The sequence below is a fragment of the Heterocephalus glaber genome, unplaced genomic scaffold (assembly GCF_053883595.1).
Source record: "Heterocephalus glaber isolate CG9 unplaced genomic scaffold, H.glaber_assembly_v1.0 deba00001460, whole genome shotgun sequence".
Classification (NCBI taxonomy): domain Eukaryota; kingdom Metazoa; phylum Chordata; class Mammalia; order Rodentia; family Bathyergidae; genus Heterocephalus; species Heterocephalus glaber.
In genome coordinates this window covers 601,042-616,125 of record NW_028258307.1, presented here as the reverse complement: position 1 = coordinate 616,125, position 15,084 = coordinate 601,042, and the positions used below count along the sequence as shown (strand labels likewise).

At 53.8% G+C, this 15,084-nt stretch overlaps 1 protein-coding gene and 1 pseudogene across 1 annotated transcript; one reads left to right on the top strand and one right to left on the bottom strand.

Moving 5' to 3' along the window:
• Positions 1-10,304: 10,304 nt before the first annotated feature.
• Defb136 (defensin beta 136) lies at positions 10,305-10,885 on the bottom strand. The gene is made up of 2 exons (XM_004848484.1): positions 10,831-10,885; positions 10,305-10,477 (listed from the first exon to the last, which is right to left on the bottom strand). Exons 1-2 carry the CDS (start codon positions 10,883-10,885, stop codon positions 10,305-10,307), a joined length of 228 nt encoding a protein of 75 aa, XP_004848541.1.
• Positions 10,886-12,080: 1,195 nt separating this feature from the next.
• Positions 12,081-14,798, top strand: LOC101709727 (large ribosomal subunit protein uL4 pseudogene; annotated as a pseudogene).
• The last annotated feature ends 286 nt before the right edge of the window (positions 14,799-15,084 follow it).

Below are 15,084 nucleotides of genomic sequence, written 5' to 3'. Positions count from 1 at the left end.
CATGAGGAGCAGTGACTGATATTCTAAATAGACCTCCTCACCGTAACTGGGGACCCAGCCATCCCTAGCTACCCCTTCCTTCTGGGAAATCCCTGTAGCTTGCTATGCGACTAGCTTGCCTGTTTGATCTCCATTTCATCAATGTCACCTGGGTGACGGTAGTCCTGATCTTACTGGTAGATCATGGTTGTCCCACCTCAGGCCCACCTTGTGATTTTCCATTGGGTCTTATAGTTTTGTCCACTTTTTCCCACGTCACCTCATGGCTTTGCCCCATAAAGCACCTTTGAGAAGCGGGATGGATGGGCACCCCACTTTCCAGGCCCCCTCCTGTCTCTCTTAGACAGAAGCCGTGTTTCTCTTTATAAATTTTTCCTACGCTTAACCTCCAGTGTTCCTAGAATTCATTCTTCCATTTTAGAGAACATGAACTCTAGTGTCCGATACCTAGCAGGTTGGGAGTTATAATATTTCCCTTGTTTGGATTATTTTGCTTATTTGGATCACTTGGTGCCTTATATCAATAACATACCTGTTTTGTTGCTTATGTGGAATAACCCATACACACTATGGAGTTTAAAAAACTACACATATTTGGGGATCTTTCCAGTCTGGTGTGAAGACGTTTCTCATTCTTTCTGGCTGAGGCTGGCTTCTGGAGCACTGATGTGCCACAGTGTGATGGATTTAGACACTGCTTTGTCAGGTAACACTTTGGCTATCTACAGTTTTTGCTGCTGGAAGGGATTCCATAGTGAGCGTCCTCCTGCAGCTCTTCGTGTCCCCAGGAGAACTTCTCGTGGGTGGACAGGGAAGGCAGGCTGACTGGCGACAAGAAGGCTCAGGCGGCCCTTTGTCTTTGGCATTAAGAGATGCTCTGCAAAAGGACCGGGTCATTACGTGGCCCCGTTTCTTCATCCCTTCTGGACTTTGGCTTCCCCTCTGGTTACTGTTTGTCTGTTAGCGCCTCCGCCTCTTGCCCTGCTTCTCGCCTTCGACTTCTTCCGACTCACACGGGCCGTAACTCATGCCTCCTGTGGGTGTCCTGTTCCAGCTACCAAATGACACAAATGTAGGTCTGCACGGTCAGAAGTCAGGGAATGAAAAACACTCCCAGGACAGCCCGGCCTTTGGAGCACTGCGCCCACACGTTACACACACAGCCTTCTTTCCAGGGCAGATAAGGAGATTAGTGGGAAAAGTGCTGCGGGCTGTCTGGTTTCCTGTGTGGGCGGCCCAGATAAGTGGCCTCAGGGCCTGGACAGTGCTACCCAGGCTGACAGCCTCTGCGGCCCCTCCCTGGACCTCAGGGAGCAGGGCTGTGCTGATGGGGTACAGGAGGGGTAAGCGGGACCTAGAGGAGGGCTGAACCCTCCAGACTGGGGCCCCGGAGACCTGGAGCTGAGTCACCAGCAAAAGCTTGGGGGCCCGAGCATTACGCCAGGTGGCGGGATGCACAGCAGGTCTGCGAGGGTCCTTCCTCCCTTCCTGCCAAGGCACCTGTGTGGGCTGCCCCTGAAAACAAGACTTTCCTCTCCCCACACCTGTGCTCCTCCGCCCCACTGCTTTCTGCTGAGCCTCCTTCGAGTGTTCAGGGACCTCACGTGCGGCACAGCTTCTGTCCTTTCCTGGCATTGCCATTCTACTCTCCGCCTCTCCTCTGTGTTCCTCTCTGCCACGTGTGATGCTCATGACCTGGTCAGCCGCTCCAGATGCTTCCTGAGGTCCACTTCCGGCCAGGCCTTCCCTTGGGTCCGCTGGAGGCGTGGGAAGGTGGCGCTGGGCCAGCAGTGCCCGGCTCCTCTTCTCCAGCTGGCGGGCTGTTCCATCCTGACCTGAGGCCGTGGCACAGCCCCCTCCTGGTCCCAGGGATGGGGTGGGAGGCTGGAGTCCAGGAGAGTCTGCTGAAACCTGGGGGCCTTGTCCACTTCTGTGGAGGTCACCCCACCCGTGACCTCCTTTGAGCCTAGCTGTGTGAAAGGGAGGCAGAGCTTTGTGGTGCCCGTGGCCGCCATCCAGTGGCCCCCATAGGGGGCTCTGTGTGGCTGTCACCCAGACACGGCTCTTGGGGCTTGGAGTGCTGCCCTGGTGGTTCGCTGGTGGGCGGTCTCCCAGAGAGCGTGATTTTTGTCTCTCCGACCAGCCGGCTGGACAGCGGGGCTGCTCTGCAGAACTGAGCCAGCGCCAGCGGTCAGATGCCTTTCTGGAGCCAGCCGTGTTCCTTGCTTGGTTGTTGTCTCTCCTTTCTCAGTGTCCCCATGCACAAACTGGGGACCTGGAGAGCAGCCCTCTGACCCCTGGGTGCAGTGGGGAGGAAACAAGAGCTGCAGCGGGATGTGATGAAGGCGCTGGCAGCGCTGAGGAATTGCGAAGATGGGCGAGACCCTGGAATCTGATGAGAATCAGCGTCCACAACTCTTCTGCTGCCACAGTTAGGCCCTGACCACCTGCCCTGCTCCCCGCCCCCCCGCCCCCGAGAGAGGGCGCCGTGCAGGGTCGACCTGGAGGCATGTGGGGGAGAAGAGATGGAAGGAGTCACTGGACCAGGCGACCTGGTCTGCTGCCCCCAGAGGCATGGGAAGTGGACTGCTGGGGAGTGGGGATGGATCCTCTGGGATAGCACAGCCCCCGGCCACCGGCATCAACCCTGCTGGCTGCAGAAGGGGAACAATGCAGCTCTCTCCTGGCACCGCACAAAGCCCCCTTCTCATCTAGCCATTTGTGGAGGGAGGAGGGGGGTCCAGTGCCGGACACAGGTGTTAGGGCATATCCTGTCCCCAGTGATGGCAGAGAGGCCCCATGAATGCTGTGGCCCAGCACGCAGGACCCGCAGAGCCCGTTCATATGCCCAAGGGGTGGGACAGTCACACTGCACCCTGTCACAGGGGACCCCTCCGCCAGGTGGGGCAGGTGATACAAGTAACTCACATTTTCCAGCTTCATTCATGCTGGGCACAAAGTAGCAGTTCATTAACTGACTGTCAGAACAGCGCTGTCAGACTGGGCAGTCCTGCCCCATTCTGCAGGCCATAGGACTGAGGTCTAGAAAGGCTAGTAACTCGCTTTGCAGAGAGTCACACACTTAGGGTCCTTGTGGAGGTGGCAGGCAGCACGAGCCCACCCTGGCTGGGCAGCGTCCCCAAAGTGTCGGACCAGAGTGGAAACACAAAGCAGCGGCAAAGTCACCAGCGTGGGGACACAATGAAGCAGGACACTCACTTCCCTGGGGCTGTTGCCTGCGAGGTTGGGGGTCCTCATGCTCCCTGTGGGATGTGGACAGAGCCTAGAGGGCGGACACTGAAACAAATTTGTGAGGGAGACATTCTGCCCTGCGCTGGATTGAAACTGACCTGCAGCTGCTGTGGCCCCAGCGGGGAGGTGGCCGCGTGCAGGGGCGGAGCTGACCGTGCGCCCCGGGACCCCAGGGCTCGCTATGGCTGCCTGGACTTGGAGGCTGCGGCTGACGCTCCCCAGAACCCCGGCCTGTGCCAAAGTAACCAGAGCCTGGTGGGCCCTGGCCGCTCCTCCTTGGCTCCCTCCTGCGCTCCCGGGCCTGGCCGGAGATAGGAGCCCGTCCCACCATGAAGTCATCTGTTTTGGTGCCAGGGAAGGAAGGCCTGGTGGGTGCAGGCGGGCCACAGGGCCGTGCTCTGTCTGCTGTCCCCAGGCTGGCGCCACAGGGGGGACAGGCTGGGTCTCGTCTGAAAGGTGCCCGATGCTGGGGGGCATGTGGGCTGGCCCCGGGGGCAGGGAGAGGCCGGCGGGGCCTGTGCACTGTCAGGAAACCGGAGAGAAAATAGTTCTGCTGACGCCCGCCGCCTGTCGGTCGGTCGGGAGTCTGCAGGTCTCGCTCCTGTGGGACCGGGCGATTCCGTCAGACTCCCGGGGTGGGCTCTCTCCCTGCGCCCTGTGCTTCCACAGCCGAAAGGGTGCGTCCCGCCCGGCCCCGCAGCACGCCTGCTGCTAGTCCCGGGTTTTGAGGGCCCCGGGGACTCAGTGTGCTTTCTGTCAGCGCCCAGCTGAGCTTGGGTTCAGATCCAGGCTCCCTGGGCCGCTGGACTGTTCCACCTTTCCGTGCGGACTGATACACTTTTACAAACGCACCCCGGGGCGGAGAGGCCCCCTTTGCGCGTCTTGTTCCGTGGGTTCCCAAGTCCACGTGCGTGGCCTGGCGCAGCACTGCTGTTAGTGTCCGGCTGTCTCCCCCTCCTGCCTGGCCGGAGTCGCCCTCTGTGCCGTGTTGTGTGTAGGGCTGTCGGGCAGTGCCAGTTTCATCTGCTCAGCTGCTGCTGGGCTGTCGGGGACCATGGTCCAGGGGCGCACGCGTGGCTTGCTGCTGGATTCTTGCCCGAGGGGGGCCCCAGGGTAAGCGGAGATTTAACTTCAGCAGAGCCGCCAGTTTTCGCGTGTGTTTACTCGTTCGCATTTCCTCCACCCACGCGAGGATCCCGGTGGCCTCGAGTCCTCACCGCACGCCTGACACTGCCGACCTCTGGCTTTCACTTTGGCGGAGCGCACGGGCCTCGCTCTGAGGGTTGGTTGTGTTTCCCTGGTGACGAGTGAAGCCGAGTGCCCTTGGGGCGGTATTGGCCACCTGGCCTTCTCATTTCTCAGTGGCACTGTTAAATCGCGGTGCTTCTGGAAATCCCTTTGGACATCAGACTTTACAAAAGCACTGATTATAGTGACGGGAGAGCAGTCCCTTTTAACCCGGAAGTCTGGCTCTTCCTAGGGCAGCATTTACAGAAGGCGCTAAGACCTCTGAGGAGGAAGGAAGAGACAGTCTGGACCTGCGCTTTCCTCACCAGCACCCCGAGGGCAGCCCCGGGGCCCCCAGCACCTGGGCCGGGAGGGGTGGGAAGGGAGACGCTCTCGGGGGAACCAGGCTGCTGAAGGCCGCGCTGTGCAGTTTAAAGGCAACTCAGCGCCTGCCCGTGAAGGGACTGGCCAAGGCTGGACACGGACAAAGCCCTCAGGGCTTCCCTGGCGGGGCCTTGTGTGTGTCTCGGCCACTCCCCTCGACGCTGGGACAAAATACCCGACACCCACTACTTCAGGGGGAGAGGTTTATCTCGGCTCACATGTTTCAGAGGTTTCAGTCCACAATCCAGGGGCTCCAAGGCAGGGCGTCCCGGCAGAGGAGAAGCCGCTCACCTCAGTGTGGGGGAAGCAGAGGGAGAAGCAAGCTGGGGGGAGGCACCCTTCCCAGGCCTCGCCCTCCGCGACCTGTCTCCTCCCAACAGCAAGCCCAAACAGGAGCCAGGCACCTCCCCAGATCCCCACCCGGGACTGCGGAGCCTTGGGGCACCCAGAGGGAGACCCGCGGGGAGGGCGACAGGAGTGTGGAATGCCAATTCTGGCTCCCTGTCTGATGTCAGGTTTATATCCAAGTTTGCACTTCTCCATGTCTCTGCATCACTTTTGAATATTTTGCTCAAAGTTGCTTCCTGCGCACTCGGCCTGGGAAAGACCTCAAGGCGGGGGACAGTTTCCCTCCCCGCCCAAGCCCGGAAGAAGCTGACTGAGCCCCCTGGTGGTGGGGACAGGAATGAGGGGTTTGGCCCTCCTGACCCCTTGCTAGGCCTTGACTGTCCCACCTGCAGCCCTGATTTCCAGCGGCCTCAGAGTGGGTGTCCAGGGGTGTGTGTGTGTGTACGTCACACTCAGTAAACGCAGGCGGCGTACCATTCTGGACAGCAGTCGGTCTTTCGGGGAAATCGTGATACAGCGAAGCATGGCCCTTATTAGCCTACTTTGCTTTAAAATGTATTATTATTATTATTATTATTATTATTATTATTTCTGATAGAAGGACTCTGGAGGAGGCATGTGGAGGTGGTGAGTGATAGCTTGGGTTGGGATTTGGGTAAAGAAAGGCTCGAGAGTTGACATTTAAAAAAAAAGTGGTGGAAAAAACACAAGATTTTCCACCCTAACTTCTAAGTGTGCAGTCGGTAGTGTTAGTTATATACAGCAGATTTCTAGAGCTTGTCCTACAGAACGGGAGCTTCACTTTGCTGTTGTTGAGTTCAGCTTCGGGAGCTCAGGAAGGAAGCAAGATTTCAGAAAAGAGGCTGATGGCGCCTTGCCTGTCCCCCAGGACCCGGCGGGCAACGTCTGCCACCTGGTGGCAGGAAAGAGTCATAACCCCCAGCCCCGAACCAGAAAACGCTTGGCCCTTGGCGTGGGGCACCCAGAACAGCCGGACTTCCCCACAGATAGCAGCTGTTTTGGCCATTATCTGGGATGATTTTTGTCACCTTCACTGTATATTTAGTCTGGTCTTTATGGCAGGTCACAGTTATTCTCTTGTTTGCGTAATAATCAAGTGAGATCAGTGTTATAAGCTTTTCTCCCTCGGGGACTGGGACAGAGTTTTTGTAAGGATCTTTTTGGTTTGTTTTGTATGCAGTAGCTACCTTGACGATAATGATACACAGTGTAGTAACTACTGTTATTCTCATATTATCTGGTTATGAAAATGTTTTACTTTTTCATAAAATAAAAAGAAATTGACAACTGAACCCATCTTGTGGTACTCTTTTCCCCATCTGCTCTCTTATTCCCTGTGTGTCAAGTGCAAACATCAGGGCCTGCTGGGGAGGAGGGAAAACGGCGGGCTGGGAAGGCCGGGGACCTGGGGTTTGAGCTGGACCCCTTCCTTGACTTCCCCACAGGCTTTGGCTTAGCCGCCCACCAGGGCCATGGACATGGGCCCTGGACAGAGTTCACTCCATTTCTGTAAATGTGCTGTAAATGCCAATGTAAAATTCCTACAAATCAATGACAAAAGGACAAGGACCCCATACAAACTGGCGAGATAGGTGAGCAGGCATGTCACAGCTGCAGACCCAGGTGGGCAGTGAATGCACGACATGGTGGTTGTTAGGGAAGTGAATCTGAAATGACAATGAGATGTCGCCACACATATGCAGGCTCAATATAGTGACAGTGCTGAAAGCCAGGACAACGGGGCTCGCCTTTGTCGCTGGTGGGAGTGAAATTTCTCCCACCAATTTGGAAACTCAGCATTTGTTTTTGTGGTTAAAAAAAAAAAAAAAAATATATATATATATATATATATACAAGAATGTACACAGTAAGCTCATTTTTTTTTTTTTTTTTTGTACCAGGGATTGAACTTGGGGCCTTGCGCTTGTGAGGCAGGCACTGGAACCGCTGAGCTAAATTCCTGGCCCAGTAAGCTCAATTTTTAATCAGAAGTGGAAGCAGTGAGGGCCCTGGGTTCAGTCCCTGGTACCCCCTCCCACGTGTGTCAGTGCACACACACACACACACACACACACACACACACAGAGTAGTGCTGTACAAGGCACTGTAGATGAATGTCATGAACACTGCGTTGAAAGTGTTACTGGCCACTTAGGCGCATATGTTTAGGTTCTTTTGCTCACTGCTGATCAAATCAAAGGGAGCCAGATATTCGGGTAAAAAGGAAAAAGGATTTATTCAAAGCTGGCTCTGAGGAGATGGAGGCCTCTATTAAGCCTCAAATCACCATTTCACCATTTGTGGGTGGGCAAGGGTCTTTTCTAGGAAGGAATGGGGGGGAGCGGGGTACAGAGAGATGATGTGATGCCCATACCTGCGTTGTAGCTGTCTGTCATCTGTGGTTCATTCCTTTCTTTATGGGAAGTAACCCGGGCTCCAAGGCCTCCCAGGGCTCACATCTGCACAGCTCACACTCCTTCCGGCTGAGGGAGGAAGTATGCCCTGGGATGGGTGTGTGTGTATGTGTGTGTGTGCGGGTGCAGTTTCTTCTGAATTCCTTATTCATGTTTTCCCAAACCGACCCCATCCCTGGAAGCTTTAGTTTAGTCTCTACACTTGCAGGGGCTTCGTTTTACAGACCAAAAGCAGCAAAGGGGTGGCCTGCCCCTTGTTTGAGTGCCTGGAGGGAAAGTGTCTAACCTGCTCTGAATGTTAGTTTTTCTGCATTTTAGGCTATGAGAAATCTTAGGGTCACAGGTCACTTGATAGACTGGCCATTACTTGAGCAGCCGGCTCTAATTTTAGAGGTCAAAATTGGAAGATCCCAGCCCAATGTAGTGATACACATCTGTAATCCCGGCACTTGGGAGGCCAAAGCAGGAGGATCACGAGTTGGAAGCCAGTCTGGGCTACACAGTGAGCCTCTGCCTTAAAATAAAACCAAAACCAAAACCTGGGAAGATTCCTGCAAAGGAATCTTGGATATCAGGATCAGGGCTGGGCTGTGTGTCTCACCAGGGCCCCGGGCCTGGCTGAGTTGGGGGCAGCTCAGGTCTGGGGCGCTCATCTGTGAACACGCAGCGCTCGGGTCCATCCTGCAGGCGCCCAAGGAGCTGTGATTCCCACGGGCTCTGAGACGCAGCTGCTCCTGTGCCACGAAGCAGACGTGTGAGCTCTGGGAGATGAGCTGGGGTTTTAGTAATTTGGGAAAAAACTGCCTGTGCCCCTGAATCCAAACCCACACATAGAAAGAACACTGTCTCAGCAAGTGGGATCCGGTCCTTCCCGTGTCTCCGGGCCAGGGCCTCTTGGTCCAGGGCTGGAAAAACCACCTAAGCCGCAGGGGCTTCTGCCTGGGTGGCTGGGCCACACAGATGAGTAGGAGGACGGCAGGGGCTTCAGCCCCTGCCCTGCTGCTGCCCACCGCTTCCCAGTGGGCCAGGCATGAACTTCAGGTCCTCCTGAACTGCAGGCCCGGCCACATCCGCCCGGTCTCCGAGTCAAAGTGGTGCCTTTGTGCGGATGGGCGGCGCCCCTGCCCAGGCCAGGCGAGGGGGTGCTCTGAGCGCCAGGGGTAGGGGTGGCTGGTCTTGTCAACAGAACTTCTCCCTTAGGCTCTGTGTCAGTTAGGGTTCATGAGAGGAACAGATCTGGAATAAAATATATAGGATTATATAAGGGATTTGCTGAGCAAGTCCACCATGCGTGGCGACACCCACTTGCGGTGACCACAGGGCCAGGCAGGGTCGGAGGCCGGAGCTCACGGCCCAGGCCGGTGCGGGTTCCTGTTGGAAGGCCGAGGGTCCGAGGGGCCCCCTGGAAGACTGAAGGAACTGGAGACAACCTTCGGGAGGCAATGGAGAGAACTGGAGGTGTCCTCCTTCCTTCTCTTTTTTTTTTTTTTTTTTTTTTAAATTTCACCCAGGCTGCAAGCCCATTGGTTGGTGCCACCCACATCCTGGGCGGGCCTTCCCGCCTCAGTTTGTGGCTTGCCTGTCAGTCATCCACAGACACGCCCAAAGCGTCACTGATCTGCTACGTGGTGCTTGCCCAAGTTAGGTTGACAGCACAATTAACCATCACATGAACGGATAAAGAAAAGGTGGCATTTATACACCTTTGGAGTACTACTGTGCCATAAAGAAGAATCAATGGGAGTCATTTGTAGGGAAATGGATGCACCCTGAGACCCTAATGTTAAGTGAAATGAATCAGACACACAAGCTTAAATATCGCATGATTTCTCTTATATGAGCAAAGTATAAATAAGGAGTCAAATAAAAGCGATAATAGGGAGGAGATAGATAATTCCCCCCCCCCCCCCCCCCCGCTTCCCCTCTTTTCCACTTTCACTACTGGTAAAAGATTGCCTTGGAAAAGATTCCTCCCTGTATGAGAAACCCAAAATATAAATAAAAAGGAAAATACAGGATAGAACATAGGAAGTAGGCAGATCCTTTTCAAGTGGGAAGAGCAATAGGAGATGGAAGGGGGAGGGAAGGAAGGGAAAAAGGATTAAAAAAAGAGAATCAAAAAAATGGAAATAGAGCTTTCTCAAACGGGTGGGGGATTAAGCGTTGGAGGGAGCAGGAGGGATGGAGGGAAGGGGACAAAAAGGAGTTAAGATGTGGTATGTATGCGTACAAACTCCCCGTAACAAACGTAATTACTATGTACTGGAAACTTATTAATATAAAAAGTACACAAAAATCATAAAATTGTGAGTGTGAAAAAACAAGGGATAGTCGGAGCTGGGAGGATGAAGTGATGTGACCCGGAACTACTTCGAAGAGAGCTGGCACCGCGGAGCTGTTGCTTTTGTGCCCAGGATGTGTCGTGCCCTTGGGCCTTCGGACTTGCAGTCATCAGCTGAATCTGAATTTGAAAGTTGGTAGTGTTTGGAGATGGAGAGGCAGAAAAAAGAACGGGAGATGCGTTTCTGCTGCAGCGCCTCCTTTCCAACACTCTTCGGGCCGGGCCCAGTCCTGTCCCACACTTCCCGTCCCCCGGACTCAGAGCTCAGTCCTGCTAGCCGTTCTCAGATTCCTTTAATGGGCCTCATGAGGTGTAGGTCATGGTTGTTTGCTCTGGGGAGGTAGAAATATTTTATTCTGTGTGCAACAGGACATTATGTTGTGACAGTACGCGACCCAGGTCCATCCTGGTTTAAAGCCGAAGAAGCACACGCCCTCGAGCTTCGTGCAGGTGCGAACTTTCACGCCTTGGTTCCCATACAAGCCACTCCCTGCGGGGAGAAAAAGGAGAGAAGTCGTCTCCCGAGGCCGGCACATCTGGGCTTGTCTCACTCTGTGATTCTTTCTGGAGTCCTTCACGCTTCCTACCACATTTCCTAGAGAGGCTGAGTCCCAGGCTACCCACACGAATTTGAGGGTGAAACAGGAATTTGGGTGGCTGAACAGGGCAACTGCTTCCCCCCTCTCACGAGACCGATTAGGTCTTCAGGATGGAGTGGATGCCCAGCAGGGGAGTGGGTGCAGGCCAGGCGGCCGCATCCCACCCCAACCTCTAACCTGGGCTCTTGCCCACCTCGGCACCTGCGAGACCCCCTCCCTTACACTCTCACCCCTGCTGGCTCACCTGAAGGTAATGCGACCACCAGGAAGAGGAGTAGACCAGAAAGACGCAGGCTCATGGCTGTGGGCAGCACACAGCTGGCCCTTCCTGGGTCTGTCCTGGAGGCTCCTTTATACAGCTAGGTGGGTGGAGCTGAACACTTGCCTCCTCTTCTTATGAGGACAGACAGGGAGGACACAGCTTCTGCAGGAAGAAGAGCCCCTGTGCCATTCGCACGGCCTGCTTTTCTGCAGACCACTTGCTAGGAAGGCACTCAGCAAGGGTGGCGTTGCCCATCAGCAGCTGGACTGAGGGCCAGGCTCCTCAGGCCCAGGCTGGAACGTGGTCCCTCGCACTTCTTGAAAGTGCAGGGACAGTGTCCAGCTTGCCCTTTCCTCTGGAGTGCCGCTGAGGGCCCAGGACCCCAGGGAAATGCTATCGTAAAGCACAGGCTTAGTTCAAGACTAGACAGGATGCAGCTGTCAACTTCCTGTAGGGTCCCGAGAAGGCATCAGTTGCACCCAAGCAACAGTGGGCAGGTGCTCAGAAGATGGAGAAGGGACACTTCCTCCTCCTGTGCCGTCTTTATTCACCAGGAGAAAGGGAGATTTTGCAAAAACCTCCGCAGAGAAGTAGCTGGACCAGCTGCATTTTCCAGATGCTGGTGTGAAATGCTGGCTGGGATTTGGGGACTTTGAGGGGCCTGGGAGAGGCTCTCACTGGAGCTGATGGGTTGAAACACTTGATGGCCATGTGCCGTGCTCCACGTCTGGGGCAGCACTGGATGGTATTTCCAGCTCCTGGGAAGGGTCATTGGGCCTGTTCCCCTCAGGGCAGTGGCAGCAGCCCACAGGAAGAAGACACTCGCTTTGACTGTCTAGTGCCCCTGGAGCCAGGGTTGTACCCATGTGGGCCAGGAGTGTAGGAGCTGGAGTCTTGAACAAGGCACTAGAGTGTAGCCTGAGACATTTATCTAGCCAGGTTCCTCTTTTTAAATAGTGCACTGTAAGAGGAAGTTTTGGAGGATGAAACGAGATAGAGCTGATATAGCCCTGGCGCCTCATGCTGCTCTACCTCAGGCAGTCGTCATTCTATTGTTATTAAATTGCATCGCTGTGGCGGTGGCCCTTTCTCCTTCACAGATGCCCTCCAAACAGGCAGACACCACATTCCCGAGAATTTGCTTCTGAGTCCAGCAGTGCCTGCAGAGCTGAGAGCATGGGGACTGGACGGGGCTGGGGAGGGAGAGGGGGCTGTGCAGTTGGAGCAGCCAGGGGTCACAGGCAAGTGTCCTTTCCACGGAGGCACCCGGACACCTGTGCTGCATCTGCAGTGCTGCGGAGCTCAGGTGTGGCCCCGGCTACCGCCCACGGGCCTAGACTCAGTTTGCTCTTTCAGAGATGGAGAAATCAAGGCCCAGAGAGGAGAAGGGGAGGGGACAGCCAAGGAGAGTGCTCTGTGAGCCGTGCTGGGCCTCTTGACACTTGGTTCAGAAGTTGGTCTCTCTCTCTCTCCCATACTGAGGACTGAACTCAAGGGCATTCTACCACTGAGCTGCATCCCCAGCTCTTTTTATTTCATTTTTGAACTGGGTGTCACTGAGTTACCTAGGCTGTCTTTGAACTTGTCATCCTCCTGCCTCAGCTTCCCCAGTAGCAAGGATTATACAGGTGCACCACTGTGCCTGGCTTTTCTGTATCTTAAGTTGTTCAACTATGTTGGGGACTAGGAGGAGCCTGAACCTAGTGTTTTCCAAATGCATCTGAGCCCCCTGCTAGATGAATTCTGGAAAAGCAGAACCAAAGTGGAGCCCTGGAGGCAGCCAGGACGGGGCCTTGCCTTTATACCCACTGTCCTTGCCTTAGCAGATGCTGCTCCGCCTGGGCTGAGTATTCCTGCCTCCCGCCTGAGGTCATGGGACAAGCTGTCATTTTCTTCCCTTTAGCGTTGCTCTGTTGGTTTCTCCCTTTACCATCAGGGCCCGTGATTTCTCACCCTCCTTTCTGTCTGCCTCCGAGAGAAAGCACCCAGGTCGTGCCTTGCACAGAGGCGTGAGTGGCCATGTTGGAGGAGAAGCCCGAATCCCACACCCCCTTCACCATGCCCCAGCTGAACAGCTCCTGAGTGCAGGGATTTCATCGTCTGTTCTCCTTCATGTGCACATTTATTTTCCCATGGCTTTTGCTTTTAAACTTTTAAAATAAATCCTTGATAAAAGGTGGAGTTTAATAAAGCAAGCAGATCTCATCCCTGGCATGGTGACTTCACGTAGAGCAAACAGGGCACAAATGTCCCTGGGATCAAGATCACAGGACCCTTCCAGCGGCAGAAGGCACTTTGTTCACACCAACTTGCATAAAAACAACAGGCAGCCCTATGCTGTCAGCAAATTGGCAGGTCACCAGACCAATGCTGAGTCTTGGGGGACGGGCAGAGCTGTGGCTCGAATTCCAAGGGTTTGAGGAGGTGGGACCCACCGTTCTGGCCAGGGTGCTTTTGGAAATATGTGTCGAGGAGGCCGCATGTTTGCACCAACCAAAACCTGGCGACGTTGGCACCACAGAGTGAACACAACTCAGAAACAATATGCCATCTGCTCTGCCCTGGCTGCCTCAGCTTTGCCAGCACTGGTCATGTCAAAAGGTCATCGAATTGAGGAAGTTCCTGAACTTCCTTTGGTTGTAGAAGATAAAGTTGAAGGTTACAAGAAGACTAAGGAGGCCGTTTTGCTTCTGAAGAAACCAAAGGCCTGGAATGATATCAAAAAGGTCTATGCCTCTCAGTGAATGAGAGCTGGCAAGGGCAAGATGAGAAACCGCCATCGCATCCAGTGCAGGGGACCTTGCATCATCTATAATGAAGACAATGGTATCATCAAGGCCGTCAGAAATATCCCTGGCATTACTCTGCTTGATGTAAGCAAACTGAATATTTTGAAACTTGCTCCTGGTGAGCATGTGGGGCACTTCTGCATTTGGACTGAAAGTGCTTTCTGGAAGTTAGATGAGTTGTATGGCACTTGGCGTAAAGCTGCTTCCCTCAAGAGTAACTACAACCTGCCTATGCACAAAATGACCAATACAGACCTGAGCAGAATCCGGGAGTCCAGAGATCTAAAGAGCCCTCTGGGCACCACGCAAGAAGATTCATCATAGAGTCCTGAAGAAGAATCCTCTGAAGAACCTGAGGATCATGTTGAAGCTGAACCCATATGCAAAGACCATGCACTGGAATACCAGGCCAGTAATCACAAAATCCATCTGGATAAAGCAGCAGCACGGGCAGCCAAATTGGAAGAGAAGGTTGAAGGCAAGAAGCCCATGGAAGAGAAGAAAGGAAAAAAGGTTGCTGGTACCAAGAAGCCCTTGAAGAAGCCTTTAGGGAAAAAGCCTGCAGCTGCCAAGAAGCCAGCAGCTACTAAGAAACCAGCAGCTGAAAAGAAACCTGCTGAAGAAAAGCAGCCTGCTGCATAAACTCCTAAAATCAAAATCTCTATCCCATACAAGTGACATAAAATTGGACAGCTTATTTTGAATAAAGACCTGGTCAAAGAGGCAGTCAAAAAAAGGAGCACAGGAGCACAGCTGGCTGTGAGTCCCCCCACCACACCTTCACTCTGCAATTTTCCTTTGGCAATGTGCATTGCCACACAATGCAGTGTCATTTTCTTGTTTCTTACCTGCTTAAAAATGGCAGTGTAAATGTGTTGAGGCTTGCTTCCTTCATTCTTTACTGTTTTTAAGATTTATCTGACTTTAGTGTGTAGCGTTTGCTAATGTAATGTAAAATCGTCCTTGCAGTGCATCGACTGCCTCAGATGTTTATTACTGCTGACAAGTAGTTGGGGTTTTATCCTGGAGGCCTCAGAGTGCTGCATGCACATTGCTGTACTCATCATCCATGCATCTTGCAGTGAAATTTCTGTAACACGGCAAACATAACTTCAGCTAGTCTGAATGCCATATTGCTTACAAGTGGCTTTACTGATTTATATACCCACAGCAATGTTGGAGGAAGGGGTGGGAAGGGGAAGTAAAGATGATAAGGATGTGATTGTAGATGCACCAGCTCACCAAGATGAATGTGATTATCATGTATTGCAAACAGATGATACAACATATACGTAATAATGGGTCTCATCTAGCTCTTAATATTTATTTGGAGGAAGTGGAGCAGGTGGTGGCTGAGTGAGACCCTACAGCTTTTGTTCCCCCACAGGCACACTGAGCTGAATGGTCATTCAGGCACCAAGCCACCTTGTCAAGAGCTAAGAGAAGC

Bases quoted from the DNA above. Each gene is read 5' to 3' on its own strand.
- Defb136 (XM_004848484.1), bottom strand. From the start codon at position 10,885: ATGAGCCTGCGTCTTTCTGGTCTACTCCTCTTCCTGGTGGTCGCATTA. The intron at 10,478-10,830 runs GTGAGCCAGCAG...TTCTCCCCGCAG, and splicing joins GGTGGTCGCATTACCTTCAG to GGAGTGGCTTGTATGGGAAC.